This window comes from Euprymna scolopes, chromosome 45 (genome assembly GCF_053919585.1).
Source record: "Euprymna scolopes isolate OS-2025 chromosome 45, ASM5391958v1, whole genome shotgun sequence".
NCBI lineage: Eukaryota > Metazoa > Mollusca > Cephalopoda > Sepiida > Sepiolidae > Euprymna > Euprymna scolopes.
In genome coordinates this window covers 14,639,847-14,657,917 of record NC_136526.1, presented here as the reverse complement: position 1 = coordinate 14,657,917, position 18,071 = coordinate 14,639,847, and the positions used below count along the sequence as shown (strand labels likewise).

Below are 18,071 nucleotides of genomic sequence, written 5' to 3'. Positions count from 1 at the left end.
CACATCCTTACGTCATTTGTAGACATTTATGCTGACGACACTACCATTTATGGTAGCACATCTAAGACAGTAAACGACCAAGTTCTCTCCAATTCTCTCTCCTCTGATCTTGAGCACATAGTACAATGGGGAAAGGAGTGGCTGGTTACTTTTAATGCATCTAAAACCAAGCTTCTCTCTTTACATCATCAACATTCTGATCCACATCGAGCATCAATTGAAATGAATGGCTCTCGTCTTCAGGAGGCCTCAAATTTTGACAAACTTCTGGGCTTGACCATTACTCCTGATCTTAAATGGAACACTAACATCAAATCTGTTGCCAAGGCCGCTGGAAAAATGGTGGGATCTTTTTATCGATCCGGTAGATATCTCACTGCTAATGCAATTCTCTATCTATAAAAGAGCCAGGTACGTCCAAGGATGGAATACTGTTGCCACATCTGGGCAGGAGCTGCTAGAAAGGACTTGTCCTGCCTTGATAGAGTTCAAAATAGACTTTGTAGCCTTGTAAGAGATGTCCTTTTCTCTTCCCTGCAACCTCTATCTCACAGAAGAGATGTTGCGAGTTTGTCTCTGATGTATTGTTATTTTCATGGAAAGTGTTCGACTGAGCTTCAATCTATGGTCCCCCCTCGCCAAACTTTCACAAGAAACACTCGTCTAGCTGTAAACACTATCAATAATTCCCCCCCACTCTTTATCTGTGCCTAAACCTAAACATAGATTCCATGAACAAAGCTTCTTTCTTAGAACTGCACGCCTGTGGAATTGTCTTCCATTTTCCTGCTTTCCGGCTGACTACAATATGTTTGTGTTCAAGTCTAACATAAATAAGTTCTTGATGAGTCGTTCCATATAAGTTATCAAATTTACCGAATTTTCATTACTAATGATTACTATATTGTCCAATTTCTATTGTACACTCTTTAACCCTTATCCTTGTGTGGCCTCTTGGCCTTGATAATGTGGTGATGCCTGTGTAAAAAAAACAAAAAAAACAGTTTCTTCAACAAAGGGAGGGAACATTTTTCTGGGGAATTACATCTTGCCAAATAGAAAAAAAATGACATTCATTTATCTGGGTTCTTAGTTGATAAATCTGTCAATAGCTGAAAAGAACATTCTTTCCAAAGAAACAACCATGAGTCAGTTAAGAAAATAATAATCATGTTTGTTATCTAACATTTTAACTTTTAATAATAATAATAATCGATTTTTGCAATATTTTTGACTCATAATGGGGAGATTCTATTTATAAACGCTGCTGCTGGAAACTGACGAATCAAATTAATTCATGTTCTGCTATCAACCAATCAGAAACCAGAATTGCTCCATAAAAATTAAACCTTTTCTTTTGCAACGTTGCATATGTTTTTTCGTGTCAACATGAAAAGGATGTTTTGTTCTTTGGCTACAAAATTACGAATTCCAGAACCTGTACAGAACAGCTGTCTACTAAGAACTTGTCATCTCCAAGACTTGTGTAGAATAACTAACCATTGGAAACTCTTCTGAGACTAAACATGATTTACAACTCAAGAAGTGACTTGAAAACAACCATGTTATAGCCAGCTAGGAAGCAGTCCTGTGGCATTGTGTCTCACAGACGGGTAATCTTTGGAAAGAAAATTTTCTCATGGAATTTAGGTTTAGTTTTTGGTACATATCAAAAGTGTTTGAAGATCTTCCTTCTTTTTTATATCTCCTTTGCATAAAAATAAATGAAATTAAATACAGCTCACATTGCTACCTCATACTCATTTTTATAATATGCGGGAAAGGTGATAACGTACGTACGAACATAGATTACTTTTGAGTATGTGAGAAACACAAGGTTGTAATGCTAGAACGTACATGCATAGAAAAAGAAAAAAAAAACGAGTTGACGGTGCAGTGGATAAGGTCCTTGGTAAAATGCAGTTGTAAGTTAATATCTTATAGAGGTTAAAGGTTCAATCCACAGTGCGGTTGAAACTCAAAATACAATTGTGAATTATTAGGTTGGTGCAAAAATAATGCCGTTTATATATATATATATATATATATATATATATATATATATATATATATTTAGTGGAAATGGTAATTAATAAAAACTGAAGAAAGTGCTCAATACTGTTGTAGAGCAAATATGCGTTTTATTTTTTCTGTAAAAGTCTGAGGAAGCTACAGACGGCCAAAAAACAGCCGAGTAACTGAAACAATAATGTAACTTAACAGAAAGATACGGTAATAAAAAATAAAACGTATATATTTATATATATATATATATATATATATATATATACAGGGTGTCCGTAAAGTTACTATACAGTCTTACAAGTTACATGTTTATAAAAATCTCAGAAAATACACGTGTTACATCCGAAAAGACTGTAACAATCAAGGCAAACAATAAGACTGTATAATAACTTTACGGACACCTTGTATATATATATATATATATATATATATATATATATATATATATATATATATATAGTTGAACATAAAAAAAACAATAGTTACAGGGAAAATTAAACCTTTTCTTTAGCAACCTTGCATATGTTTTCTTTGTGTCAACACGAGAAGGATATTTTGTCCTTTGGCTATAAAATTACAAATTCCAGAACCTGTACAGAACAGCTGTCCACTGAGAATTCGTCATCTCCAGGACTTGTATAGAATAACTACCCATCGAAAACTCTTCTGAAACTAAACGTGGCTTACAACGCAAGATCGATTTTCCTAAATCAACAATCAGCAATGTTACCCAGTGTCGATCCCGACATAATCTAATAGTGCGCTTTTGTTTTACATATGGGATAGATAAACACTATCCCTATGACAGGATCAGTTAAAATAAACCCTGTTTATACAAATATATAAACATATTTTATGTAGTAGGTGATCCCCTTTTCTCTTCTTTGTAATCTCTTTCCGCCGAAAAAGATGTTGCAAGCCTTGCTCTGCTTTATTGTTATTTTCATGGCAGGTGCTCGTCTGAACTTCAATCTTTGGTCCCCCTCCATGTCAAACATTCACGAGAAGCACTCGTCTAGCTAAAGCCATTATCAACAATTTCCCCTACTCTCTATCTGTGCCTAAATTTAAATGCAAATTCCATCAACAAATCTTATCGCCTGTGGAACTCTGTTCTGCTAGTTTGCTTTCCAGCTAACTACAATATGGTCATCTTCAAGTCCAATGTAAACAAGTTAGAGATGGATTTATTTCAGAAAGGATTGTGAATTTTATTAACAGTTTTATAGGTGGCATATTTTGGAGGGTTTGTTAGACTGTATCTAAAAGTTATATTATTGTTTATTTTTTATTTGTTTTGTAATTTTAGGTAATCCACAAATTAAAGATCTTGTTTAGCGGTTATTATGAATGTCCTCCTGTTGCCTTTGTGTTCTGTGGAAACTTCACCTCGTCCGTTCACTTAAGCAAACAAGGCAAAATACTTAAAGGTAAGTTGAAATTATTATTGCAATGATTAATTAGAATTAGTATCAGAATCAAAGAAAATTTAAACCATTTCTCCAATTCCAAAAATTGAACGTATTTGATTCCAAAAATTGAACCTAGCCTTTGATTCCAAAACTTTAAACTTATTCTCTGATTCCAAAACTTTAAACCTATTCTCTGATTCCAAAACTTTAAACCTATTCTCTGATTCCAAAACTTTAAACCTATTCTCTGATTCCAAACTTTAAACCTATTCTCTGATTCCAAAACTTTAAACCTATTCTTTGGTTCCAAAACTAAATCTGTTTTCCAATTCTAAAAATTTTAATCTATTTACGATTTTTAATAATTTAAACCTATTCTTTGATTCCCAAAATTTGCACCATTCTCAAATTTAAAAAATTTGAACCTTATTTTCTGATTCCAAAAGTTTCAATCTGTTTTGTTTGAATCTATTCTTTGATTCCAAAAATTTGAATCTATTCTTTGATTCCAAAAATTTGAACCTGTCCTTTGATTCTGAAATTTTGAACCTGTTCTTTGACTCGCAAAATTTTAACCTGTTCTTTGACTCTCAAAATTTTAACCTGTTCTTTGATTCCAAAAATTTTTATCTGTTCTTTGATTTCAAAAGTTTGAACCTGTTCTCAGATTCCAAAAATTTGAACCCGTTCTCAGATTCCAAAAATTTGAACCCGTTCTCAGATTCCAAAAATTTGAACCCGTTCTCAGATTCCAAACATTTGGACCCATTTTCTAATTCCAAAAATTTGAACCTGTTTTCAAATTCCAAAAATTTGAACCTGTTTTCGGATTCCAAAAATTTCAACCTGTTTTCGGATTCCAAAAATTTTAATCTGTTTTCGGATTGCAAAAATTTTAACCTGTTTTTGGATTCCCAAAATTTTAACCTGTTTTTGGATTCCCAAAATTTTAACCTGTTTTTGGATTCCCAAAATTTTAACCTGTTTTCGGATTCCCAAAATTTTAACCTGTTTTCGGATTGCAAAAATTTCAACCTGTTTTCGGATTCCCAAAATTTCAACCTGTTTTCGGATTCCCAAAATTTCAACCTGTTTTCGGATTCCCAAAATTTCAACCTGTTTTCGGATTCCCAAAATTTCAACCTGTTTTCGGATTCCCAAAATTTCAACCTGTTTTCGGATTCCCAAAATTTCAACCTGTTTTCGGATTGCAAAGATTTCAACCTGTTTTCGGATTGCAAAGATTTCAACCTGTTTTCGGATTGCAAAGATTTCAACCTGTTTTCGGATTGCAAAGATTTCAACCTGTTTTCGGATTGCAAAGATTTCAACCTGTTTTCGGATTGCAAAGATTTCAACCTGTTTTCGGATTGCAAAGATTTCAACCTGTTTTCGGATTGCAAAGATTTCAACCTGTTTTCGGATTGCAAAGATTTCAACCTGTTTTCGGATTGCAAAGATTTCAACCTGTTTTCGGATTGCAAAGATTTCAACCTGTTTTCGGATTGCAAAGATTTCAACCTGTTTTCGGATTGCAAAGATTTCAACCTGTTTTCGGATTGCAAAGATTTCAACCTGTTTTCGGATTGCAAAGATTTCAACCTGTTTTCGGATTGCAAAGATTTCAACCTGTTTTCGGATTGCAAAAATTTCAACCTGTTTTTGGATTGCAAAAATTTCAACCTGTTTTTGGATTGCAAAAATTTCAACCTGTTTTCGGATTGCAAAAATTTCAACCTGTTTTCGGATTGCAAAAATTTCAACCTGTTTTCGGATTGCAAAAATTTCAACCTGTTTTCGGATTGCAAAAATTTCAACCTGTTTTCGGATTGCAAAAATTTTAACCTGTTTTCGGATTGCAAAAATTTTAACCTGTTTTCGGATTGCAAAAATTTTAACCTGTTTTCGGATTGCAAAAATTTTAACCTGTTTTCGGATTGCAAAAATTTTAACCTGTTTTCGGATTGCCAAAATTTTAACCTGTTTTCGGATTGCCAAAATTTTAACCTGTTTTCGGATTGCAAAGATTTCAACCTGTTTTCGGATTGCAAAAATTTCAACCTGTTTTCGGATTGCAAAAATTTCAACCTGTTTTCGGATTGCAAAAACTTCAACCTGTTTTCGGATTGCAAAAACTTCAACCTGTTTTCGGATTGCAAAAATTTCAACCTGTTTTCGGATTGCAAAAATTTCAACCTGTTTTCGGATTGCAAAAATTTCAACCTGTTTTCGGATTGCAAAAATTTCAACCTGTTTTCGGATTGCAAAAACTTCAACCTGTTTTCGGATTGCAAAAATTTCAACCTGTTTTCGGATTGCAAAAACTTCAACCTGTTTTCGGATTGCAAAAACTTCAACCTGTTTTCGGATTGCAAAAACTTCACCCTGTTTTCGGATTGCAAAAACTTCAACCTGTTTTCGGATTCCAAAAACTTCAACCTGTTTTCGGATTGCAAAAACTTCAACCTGTTTTCGGATTGCAAAAACTTCAACCTGTTTTCGGATTCCAAAAATTGTAACCTGTTTTTGGATTGCAAAAATTTCAACCTTTTCTCCGATTTAAAAAATTTTATTGAACCTATTCTCCCATTCCAAAAAATTTAACCTATTCTCCGATTCCAAAATCAATTTTTTTACTTTTTTTTTTTTTTATTGTTGCTTAAAACTTAATTTTTCATTGCTAATGATAAAATTATACTGCTTATCCAGAATTTCATTATATTAAAAAAAAAAAAATGCAGAAAAATCTTTCTGATGTGTGTACTTGTTACAGAATGAAAATATCATGTTCTAAAAATGGCGGAAATCAAGTAGTTTTATTTTTATAAAGAATATCATTTGAAAAGATTTTAAGCAATAGGAAATCATATGCATTACAAGGCTGATCTAGGAATTTTGAATTGTAGTGTAGTTATCTGACCATGTTTCTTCAAGATGATGACACAAGATAGTCCCTTTTTGTTTACACATAAAATTTTATTTTTTTTAGTTAAAAATAACTTCTTTTTTTTTTTTTTGGAATATGACATTTTCATTCTATCACGGATATTTTATTTTGATTTTTTAATATGGGGGAAATTCTGGACAAAAATCAAAATGATATGTATTGTTTTTAAACTAAAATGTACAGATCATCGCAACAAATTTAGACACAAATTGCACTGGAAGTATGCCATTGTAAAATGGCCTAAGAAAAAAGACAGTAGAATGACATCAGAAAAATGGTACTGTAAAATGGCATAAAAAAAATGGCACAAGAAAAATGGCACACGTGGATAAATAGGAAAAATTGATGAAGAGCTTTTTGTTCATCTAAAACACCACGGAAATAAGAAATGGTGCTGTATGATTCTAAGAAACTAGTATAGTGAATTGAACCAAATATTATTTCTACTTCTACCTTTTTTATTTTGGGTATCTTATTTTTTATATTTCAGTGTTGATATACTCTATATTTTATTTAAGGAAACATGTCCATGAAAAGATTTAGACATTTTTTACTGAATTTAGTTTTCAGCATCTGATTAGATGATGGAGTGAACCAGATGATATTTCTACTTCTACTTTTTTTTTTATTTTGAGTATCTTATTTCTTACAGTTAATTTCAATGTTGATGTACTCACTATTTTTTTTTTTTTTAGAGCTGTATTATAAATGTTACTTCTTGAATACCTTTTCATTAGTAAAGTTATTACTAAGCCTACATTCAATGAACTAGAAATATATATATATATATATATATATATATATATATATATATATATATATATTTAGTAATGTGATTGATAATTTAAAAATCAAATTATAATTAAATTAAAAATCTGTTTCATAAGAAGGAACAACAACAAAATCAATAATTTGTATGATCGTTTCGGAAAACAATGTTTTTATTGTGGTAGACATCAAGTTACGGACAATAATTTTTACATATAGTGTTTTTAACAAACAAAGTTTCCTCATCAGCAAAATATTGGGAAAGGATTTTATTATATGTAAAAGACACCATAAATAAACCTAGCATTAAAAGTAAGGCAGATGTATCTGGAAAAATTAAAATAAAGGTATGGATTTAACTTGATAAGAAAATTAATATGAGTTAAAGATAGAAATAAAATAGAGTAAAATTATGAATCTAAATTTGGTTTAAGTACAATATTATAATAGTATTTTTCTAATAAAACTCATAGACACATACACATATATATACACACATATACAGATATATACACATATACATAAATACATATATATATATAAAAATACACACATATATGCATATATATACATAAAAATATACATACAAATATTTACCTTTTAATTTTTCGCATTTTGAAATAAGGAATTACGGTCAAAGCACTCATATAGATGTTTGTTATAGCTTTTCAGCTTATGAAATGATAAATTTTCAAAAGGAAACGCTTGTGGAATATTTTATATCCGTTAAGATACTTTTGATTAAAAAACGCCAAAATTTAAAATTCGAAAGAAAGGGGAGGATAATCTTATTTGTATAATTAAATAATGCAAGGGGGATAATTAGTCATATTTCTTTAATTAAAGAATGCAAGGGAGGTAATTAGTCTAACTTAATTTATTACGGAATAATAAAAAAAATATTATAATCTATTTTTACTAATAAGTAATTTTTAATGATTTAAGGTGGTTTATATTTATTAAATTTAAACCAACGTTTATGACTGCATGTGAAGATTAGTTCCGCTCTTGAATTTAATAGGGTGGTTGTATTTTTTATATTTTCATATTTCAAAATCTTTAGGGTCTCTTTTGTACATAGTGCACAGAATTTATCTCCTGGTTTATATGGTTTGCAAGATTCAATTACTTGCCATTTCAACTTGAAAGAAATATTGTTATTCTTGAGTTGCCAAATATACTTGGATAGAGTAGTTTGGTTTGACAGGGAGTTATTTTTAAAAGAATATTTGTGCGTTGAAATTCTATGTTTAGTAGAACCAAAATATATTGCCTCTTGTTTGTGATTATTTTCCATTAGGTCTGGTGCTGGATTATTATATGGTGGGTTGGTTTGTAATTGATTGGTAGATTGGTTAAAGTTGGTGTCATTATTTAATCTGGTGGTTGAGTTATGGTTGCTAGTAGATTCATGTAGATTTGGGGGTTTTGATACTGTGCAGCTATAGATTACATTTTTTATTTTACATGAGCCTTGTAGGGGACATTTATTTTTTCTTCTACAGTTACAGTCTGCTATATTTTGTATAATTGTATTTTGTAGCTTATTAATTTTTTTACTATTATTATTTTTTGATGAAGGTAAGGCATAGTAGAGTAAGACACTTTGATTGTATTCTTATTGAAAATTTTATTATATCTATGGGAGCTTTAAAGTTCCTATCTAATATTTTAAAAAATTCTCTGGCTAAGTTTGTCTCTAGATTTTTGGAATATGGAGGGTTGAACCATAGGGTCTCCTTATGTCTATTCTTACATTTACGGATTTTGGTTTATTGTTTATTTGTATTATTATCTAATATTTGTGGTTTGGTTTTATCTTTTTTTGTCTCATGGTCATTTTTCTTAACTCGTATACGGGAAGACATTGCCATATTATATGTTATTACGCTCTTAATAGGTTTATTTTCAATGCAGTTTGTTTCTATCATTTTCATTTATGAATTTAATTTGTGAATTGTATTCTGAGTTTTTAAAGGTTTCATTGTAATATTTTTCATTTTTGATAAATATGGGTTTACTAGAAGACAGTCTAGAAATTCTTAAAGCGATATTGGGAACTATTGATTTTAAAATTTTAAAAATTGATTTTAAAATTGATTTAGGATGGTTTGATTCATTGAAACGGATTTTTAATTTAATTACAATTTGATTTTTAAATTATCAATCACATTACTAAATATTAAATTAGCTCTAGGATATTTACCTATCGAGCTTATTATATATCTAAATTACAACGAGCACTTTTTCTTTCCCTGTATTTTAATTAAATTAGTAATTTTACTATTACATTAAAATACACTCTGCTCTTTAGACTATTGTTCTAATCTCCTTTATTTATATATATATATATATATATATATATATATATATATAATTTCAAATGTTTTTTCTTTTTTCAGATTGCTTTAATACTTTGGCGGATATAATATCTAAATACCCATCTTTGGTCAAATCCTGTCGTTTTGTATTCGTCCCTGGCCCCCATGACCCTGGTCCAGCAAGTATTTTGCCACGGTAAATTGAATTATATTAACAATAACAGTAGCATCATGACTTTCTATCCTCCAAAAAAAAAAAACACCTGTCAGATTCCTGGTTGTGTTTCAGGTTAGTTTCCAGGAAAAAGTGTGAGTAGATGTAGTATTGTACCTTATCGTAACGAAGATCCATACAGAATTTCAGTTAGATTGATTCGGTAGTTTCTGAAAATAAGCAGAATGAAAAGACAAACTTGAGAGAAGTATAGTATAGATATTATGCTTATACATAGAAAAAATTGGAAATTATTTAATATACCATTAAATATGAATATGCAGTTATTGTTAGCTAACATACTTCCTTATTTCTGTTGTGGTGACAAAGCAAATCAGTTCCTTCACTTTTTGTTGTTCTTCAGTATTTCTATTGGGAAGCGATTTATTGAAATAAAATATAAGGAAAGTATAGAATAAAAATTTACAAAATCATACAGATAAAAATAAGACAATTTTTTTTTTTCGATAATCATTTGCAAGAATTCTTGTGGTGCCAGAAAATCAAAGCCAACAATTTTTGTGTTGGATACGTCTTTTTTATGATGCTTGAAATTTTATTTTGATTTCAATAATTTTATTTATTTTGATTTCAATAATTTTATTTTTATACTTTCATAAACATATTTATTATATAAATTCAAATAAAAATATTTTATTTTTAAATTAAAAAAATATGACATTTATTTTTAAAATTTCATAAACATCTTTCTTATAAAATTTCAAATATAAAAGAAAAACTTATTTTTAAATTTTATGTGTTTCTATTTTGGAAGTTAGAAAGTATGTTAACCGTTATTATAATTATTATACTGTTTGTGAATTTTTGATATAAGGATTGGTTATTACGCGTATTATTTGGGTTCTTCGAACTCCTATTCTCATCTTGAGTGTCATTTTCACAACGTTTCGGTTGATGTAACCTCCAACCTTCTCCAAGCGTAACTTGTCAAACTCAATAATATTTCTATTGAACTCTGGAATTTGAACAGAACCCTTTTTTTTACTTCACGGGGGTAGCATGCTCTTGTTGTGTCAACCATGACTGCATAGAGGTCCTAAATAACTCGTAATTGTATTTTTTGGTCACCCACACTGAAAATTGAACCTTTAACTTTCAGGAGAATATCACTTGTACAATTGATTTTTTTAAGTACGCTAACCACTGCACCACAGGTTTTTACGGGCAATATATTTGTGAATGCCTTAGGATCTTTATATAGTCATGGTTGACCGAACGAGAGCATGCTATCCCTTTGAAGTAAATAGAGGGTTCCGTTTGAAATTCCATACAAATTCTCGAGTCCGACAGAAACACTTGTGAGTGTGACAAGATACTCCTGAAGAAGGTCGGAGGTTACATCGACAAACGTTGTGAAAATGACACTCAAGATGAGAACGGTGATCCGAAGAACCCAAATAACATGAATGGTCAATCTGAAGCTGCATATAGAAAATGTTTATTTAAATAGAGATGCAGGGAGAACTTTACTCCCCGACAACTTCCCTCAAATGCCATGTAATCATGTAATCTAGCTATACTCCTATAAATTTCTTTTTGTGTATTGATATTCGTATTAAAAACGCTTTCTTCTATTTATTTAAAAAGAAATTACAACTTTGTTATGTATGAGTTGTGGTATTGCATTCATCCTCAAAAAATTTAGCTAATTTGCATATTCTTTTAAACATTCATTTTAATTAATTTCCTATTAGTTTTTTTGTTTTTCTTATGGGATGATCATCTTTAGTTAATTATTGTATGTAATTATATTCATGCAGATATTCTACATAATTTATACTTGCGTAATATTTGCATAAAAAGTTTATAGTAAACACAACCTTTTTATATATATTTATGTATGTGTATACATTTTTGTTTTAAAAAATTTTTCCTACCAAACTCCTCTGTCACTTTTTGGTCTACAAACATGAAACTTCATATATAGGGTATTCAAACCCATGCAAAACTTTATATTTGGGTTTTAACTGGGGAAAATCGGTTCAAAAGTGTGAAAATTAAAAAAACGGAATTTGCCAGATGAAGGTTGAACAACGGCATTACAAATATGTGAAATGAAAAAAGTTGTTTTGTTTTACACGTTAATAAAAGACGGCATAAAACTGGAATTTAATTTAACACTATTTGTGGAAGAATTGAAAAGAAGAGGAAGACTTGAACAACAAACAGAAACAGCTAGGACTGCTACCACTGATTTCAATCACTCTAAACAGTTTGTATACAGTGAGAATCCCTAATGTCTAAAACTTCTGTTTTTACTTTCTATTATTATTCTAATGGACCATATTTTCGTAATTTTATTAATTCATACTGATTTAGGCATTCCCTTAATTGCTTTTTTTAAATTCAAGCAGTACATGCATGTTATCACCCCAAACCAGCACTAATCGCCAGTGAAAGCCAGATTATTTAATTTCAGCCATGGCCGCCAGTGTCTGCAGTTGTTCAGGGACGGCAGTGGCCACTAACAACAGTTTACTTTTTTGCAACGGCGGTAACAGGTTTCTACCGGGCAACAGCGGTTAATGGGTCCTGCTAGTATAATAATAAGAAATCTGCATTAATCAAAATCTTATATTTAAGCATATTTTATGACCGGGTAATGCTAGGCGGCCTGCTAGTTTATATGAAAGTGAGAAAGTGTGGATGTGTGAAGACAGTTCTCAAGTCATGAAGTTTTGATCGACAGACTTGAAATTTGGTATATAGGGTATTCAGACATGTGGGAAACTTTTAAATGTATCTTGATCTAGAAAAAGGGGGTTACTAAGGGGTCAAAATTACAAAATTGGTACTCGGAGGTCATCAGATTTTTATCTGTTTGCCAACTGTTTCACAAAGTTTGAAAATACTTTTTAAAGACGTGGCAAGTTGATCTAATGGTTATCGTACTTAACTCACTGTCTCTAAGTTTTGGTTTGGATCTCAGCTTGAGTTTTTTTTTGTTTTTTTTTATTTACAAGAAGTGAACCGTTTAGAAAAAAAAACATAATACTTGCATGCATGTGTCCCAATTTCTTTCCGTTTTTTTTTTTTTTTTTTTTTAAGGAATTTAACATTATCTTTAATACCGGGCAATGCCAGGTCATTAATAAAATTCGCAGCTAACTTTGTGTTACACTTTTTTTTTATTTAGACATAATATACAGGGTGAAATGATAAAATTGTTGTCCTAGAAAAGACGACATGATTCCATTTCCATTTGATGAAAACCGATTTTCTCTTTTTGTTGCACACCATCTACTAGTTGTACAAATCCCAAGAGCGATAGAAACCTTCTATGATGCCTGAAAGTGAAACAGTGCTCAACAAGTGACATCAGAGACGCGACGCTGTATAACTCACGTTCTCTACCAATCCAAGTTATGACAACAGGACCATTGCCAGCACCTTCAAAATGCAAATCCAGACGGTTCAACGCTTGAGGGCGCAGCTCAACAAAGTTTCCGGCAACGGTTATGGTCTTTGGGGTGGTTTCAAGTAAGGGCCACATCATGCCACCTCACATCTTCAAAGTCGGCTTGAAAGTCAACACCTAAGTGTACTTGGATGTGCTGAAGAATGTGGCGATCTCTTGGTGCAGTCAGATGGCTGCTGGCAGACCTTGGGTGTGGCAGCAGGATTCGGCATCGGCCCACAGGTCCAAAGAGACTTAGGCTTGGCTTCAGAAAGATTCAGGCCGTGGGAGGAGGGGGCAGTGAGAGAAAGATACAAAGTCGTAGCATTTCTTTTGAAGAAAAATCTGGGTCTCTTTGGACTTGTGGGCCAGCACCAAGTCCTACTGCCACACCCGGGATCTGGCAGCGGCTACCTGATTGCACTAGGGGACACCACACTCTTCAGCATATCCATATATATATATATATATATATATATATGTATTTGGTAAAACTGGTAATTAGTAAAAACCTGAAGAGAATGCTCAATACTATTGCAGAGCAAATATGTGTTTTATTTTTTTATTACCGTTTTATCTGTTTGGTTACATATGTTTCGGATGTTGGACCATGTTTACGATCCAACAGCCTCGTCAGACCTTACAGAAAAAAACTGTAAGGTCTGACGAGGCTGTTGGATCGTAAACATGGTCCAACATCCGAAACATACGTAACCAAACAGATAAAACGGTAATAAAAAAAAATAAAACATATGTATGTATGCTGTGTACTTTCAAGCCAATTTCTAAGATGTTAGGTGGCATGATGTAGCCCTCACTTGAAACTACACCAAAGATAATAATCGTAGCTGGAAAATTTTTTTCATCATCTTGAGCACATCTCTGTTATTCGTGGCAATCCGGCGATGCATTTTGATGGTGTTGTCATAACTTGGATCGGTAGAGAGCATGAGTTGTACAGCTGTGTATCTCCGATCTCGCTCGTTGAATATTGTGTCACTTTCAGACATGATAGAAGGCTCCTATCGCTCTTCGGATTTCTGCACAACTGGCCAACTCGTAGATGGTCTGCAACAAAAATGGAAATGGCATCATGTCGTCTTTTCTAGAACGACAATTTTATTGTTCCATCCTATACATTTGGTTTCCCCTCGTGTCTATTATAAAAGTGTGGTGTCATCAGCAAATATACTACATTTTAAACACAATTTTATCATAGAGGTCGATTATAAATATCCAAAATTACCCACAGCAATATCATGTTGTTTGAATTTACGATCATCAAGGACAACCTGGATTTTTCTCTTATCTAGAAAAGATCTGATTATTCGTTCCAAAGTATCATCATTGGCATCATGACAGCCATAAACCAATCACTGAATATTTCATTTATTTCGTAATTCATATGAATTTAAATGCCTAGAGTGATTCTGTTGTTGCTTTTGTGAAGGGTTGGTATGTCGTTTTAATCCGGTATTTTTTTTCATGTTCTCCCCTGACAGTCCAGCAATTCCGAATTCCATAACTGAAGAGTTCCGCAAGAAAGTTCCAAATGCAATATTCACAAGCAACCCTTGTCGTATTCAGTACTGCACGCAAGAAATTGTCATCATCCGAGAAGACATTGTTACAAAACTGTGCCGAAATTGCATCCATTTTCCTGCCACTGGAGATGTGCCAACACATGTACGTATTTATTGCTTTTATATATATATATATATATATATATACACACACACACACACACACACACACACACACACACACATATATATATATACACACACACACATATACGATGTGACTTAAATAACTTTCCAGACGTTTTTTATATGGGTACTTTTATTGATAATGTACGCATAAAACTCTAGTCCCCTTCGAAGTAATCTCCTCCGGCTGTAAGGCACTTGTTGTACCGTCCCATAAAATTCTTTATTTGGCCAATCAAGTCTGATTTTCTGACTTCCTTACTCCTCCCACACCTCTCATCATACCTCACGAACTCCCTGCCTTCCTTGAATCTCTTATGCCACTCAAAAACTGATGCTCTATTCATGCAAGATGGTCCAAAAGCAGCCTGAAGCATTCCATACATTTCTGTGGCATTTTTTCCAAGTTTTAAACAGAATTTTTATTGCATATTGCTCTTCTAAAGTGACCTCGTGTCCAGATTGCATTTTTGAAATTAACCAGATGTGACAGCCAGGCTTTAATAGGATGTATTCCAATTCCTGCTGTAGCTGTTCGTTTGAACCTGAAATGATAAAAATTGATTAGTCATCTCATAAGATGTATAGCAAAAACATATTGAATCTTAATAAGTTTACGACAATTTTAAATGTCTAAACAAAAAAATCTGGAAACTTATTGAAAATACCTGATGCAATGAATTTCAGTGATTAACTAGTCACGCTTATTTGTTATTTCATTTGAAGATCTTGGAGATTTAAAGATCAAGTCCATTTAAAGGAACCTTCTCTCTGTAAACAGAGGGATTGTCTTTTGGGTCTAGATGTGATTAGTCTCTAAGGCGTTTCCTCTCCATTGTATTATTATCATAATGATAGATTTATTTTAGTCGTTCCCCCATTTGAATTCGTTTTTCTGTACAAGGAAAAAAAAAAGAAGAAAAGTGAGGGCAAAACCTGGTCAGCCGACTCTACCCCCTTATTTATGTAAAAAAAAATTTAACCTTCAATGAATGTTTTCCCTCTGTCCTTTTTACCATGGATACAAAAAAAAAAACAACTCCGTTTCCATTTTTAACAGCTATGATTTTTTTTTTTAATAACATTTTCACCCCAAACAAGGCACATTGCCACTTTGAAGTAGGGGGATACTATCAGGGACATAAGCTACAGGGGTACTATGTAGGGAGTTGGGCAGCAAGATGTTGGTTCACGTTACACTTGAACTTTTGCATGTCAATACAGTTGGGGAAGCAGGGTCCCGGAAGAGTGTTCCAAAGTCTAGCGGTTCTGGAGGAGAAACTACTGGAGTAGAAGGCTCTCTTACATCTAGGGATCTCTACTATGTTAAAGTACTTGTAGAACAGGCAGAGGTATGCAACATTTCATTGATGGGACAGAGGCTGAAGCTTAGATGACAGTTCAGGACCTATTAGGTTGGCGACTCTCTTTTGAACCTTGTCCAGGAGCGAGAGACTAGTAGCAGATGCACCAGCCCAAATATGACAACAATACTCCATACATGGGCAAATGGTGGCCTTATAGAGGTACAGGATACTTTCGGGCGTTAGTAGCTTTCTAGCACGGTAGAGAGAACCCACCTTCCTCGCAGCAGACTTGGCAATACTCTCAATGTAATCGTTCCAACTCATGTTTCCTGTGAATGTTAGGCCGAGGAGTTTAAAAGATGTACTTTCAGATAAAGAGTCTTTGGCCATTGCTATTGGTGGTAGAGAAGGTTTCTAGTAATTATTGAAGGAAACAAGTTTAGTCTTAGCAGCATTGAATGTGACCATCCGTTTTTGTCCCCATTCCACTACAGATTGGAGGTCATCCTCTAGTGTTTCTGCCATTTCTTTAGATATGTGTTCATTTGTTTTCCTGTCGTGTCTGTTATAGAGCGTGGTAATATATATATTCATCTTTGTAACTAATACATTCCAAGTGAAAACATTATTACACGTGTGTCATGTATAAATTCCAAGAATTATGAAAATAATTTGGTAGAAAATGTGTTAGATGTATTTTTAACTAAAAAAAAAACAAACACAATTATATTGCAATTCCGTATTTCAAAATGGTGAACACCTTAAGTCAAGGGAGACAAATCAGTTTATCATACTGAATTAGGCACACAATTGTTCCATATTAACACTTGATAATTCAATAAATCATATTTTTACGTTTATTTTTCTATTGGATCATTTTTCCTTATTTTTCGAGTTTCTACTAATTTAGGCATTACATGTAAAGTATGTAATGTTTTCACCTGAAATTCGTTGGCTTAAAAGATCACCAATCTACACAAGCACCCATTTTTTTTTTAATGGATATCATTCTAAACAAGACATGAAGCCACTTAATGTAATGAGCTAACAAAAACAAAAGATGATTATTGCAAAAACAGGAGATGCCTATTGGTCACAGTCTTGAAAAATGAAGTTTATAGGAAAACTGTCAACAGGAAGTAAGTTTCACATACCTGCAGCTCTTCGACAAAGACCGAATTCGCAAAATTTGGCTTTAGAAACGTAATCTGTATGAAAGAAAATTCATTTATGGAGTCGCATAATTCACCAGTGTCATGTGACTTTGAAAAGGTACTTTTGGGTTTTGTGGGAGGACTAAATTGAAATAAAGTAAAATATTTCTACTACCAATGTTGGATTACGTATTTGAGAGAGCAAGTCAGGGTGGGTAAATCATAACATTTAATCTACTGCAAAGAAATAATTTTGCGCAAAAACATGCTTTAGTATTAGTTTGAATTAGTAAGTGCTAAAGTTTTGCATAGGAATAACCTATTAAATATATGCTAGTATATATATATATATATATATATATACTATATATATATGTGAGTTCCGTCCTGTTTTTTTACAAAGTAGTCATCACTTATGAAAGCTGGAGGGCACTCGAGTTTAAGGATTAAAGAGTGTACAGTAGTCAATGGGACAATATTGTAGTAATCGTTAGAAATTTGGTAAATTGGATTAGTTAAAGGGAGTGGCTCATCAAGAATATGTTTACATTAGACTTGAAGACGACCATATTGTAGTCACTTGGAAAGCAGTCAAGCGGAAGAGAGTCCTACAGGCGTGCAGTTCTAAGAAAAAAGCTTTGTTCATGGAATCTACGTTTAGGTTTAGGCACAGATAAATAGTGGGGAAATTATTATTGATAATGGTTTCAGTTGCACAAGTGTTTTTCGTGAAAGTCAGGTCAGGGGGGACCATAAATTGGAGCTCAAACGAGCACATGCCATGAAAATAACAATA

The 18,071-nt window shown here is 32.5% G+C and overlaps 1 protein-coding gene across 1 annotated transcript in view; it reads left to right on the top strand.

Moving 5' to 3' along the window:
- LOC145269270 (DNA polymerase epsilon subunit 2-like) overlaps positions 1–18,071 on the top strand; it is a 147,996-nt gene that overhangs the window by 111,406 nt on the left and 18,519 nt on the right. Inside the window, exons 11-13 of the mRNA XM_080124947.1 lie at positions 3,335–3,455; positions 9,555–9,669; positions 14,608–14,791. Coding sequence (XP_079981073.1) covers positions 3,335–3,455; positions 9,555–9,669; positions 14,608–14,791 — 420 coding nt within the window. The remainder of the gene's footprint in view (positions 1–3,334; positions 3,456–9,554; positions 9,670–14,607; positions 14,792–18,071) is intronic.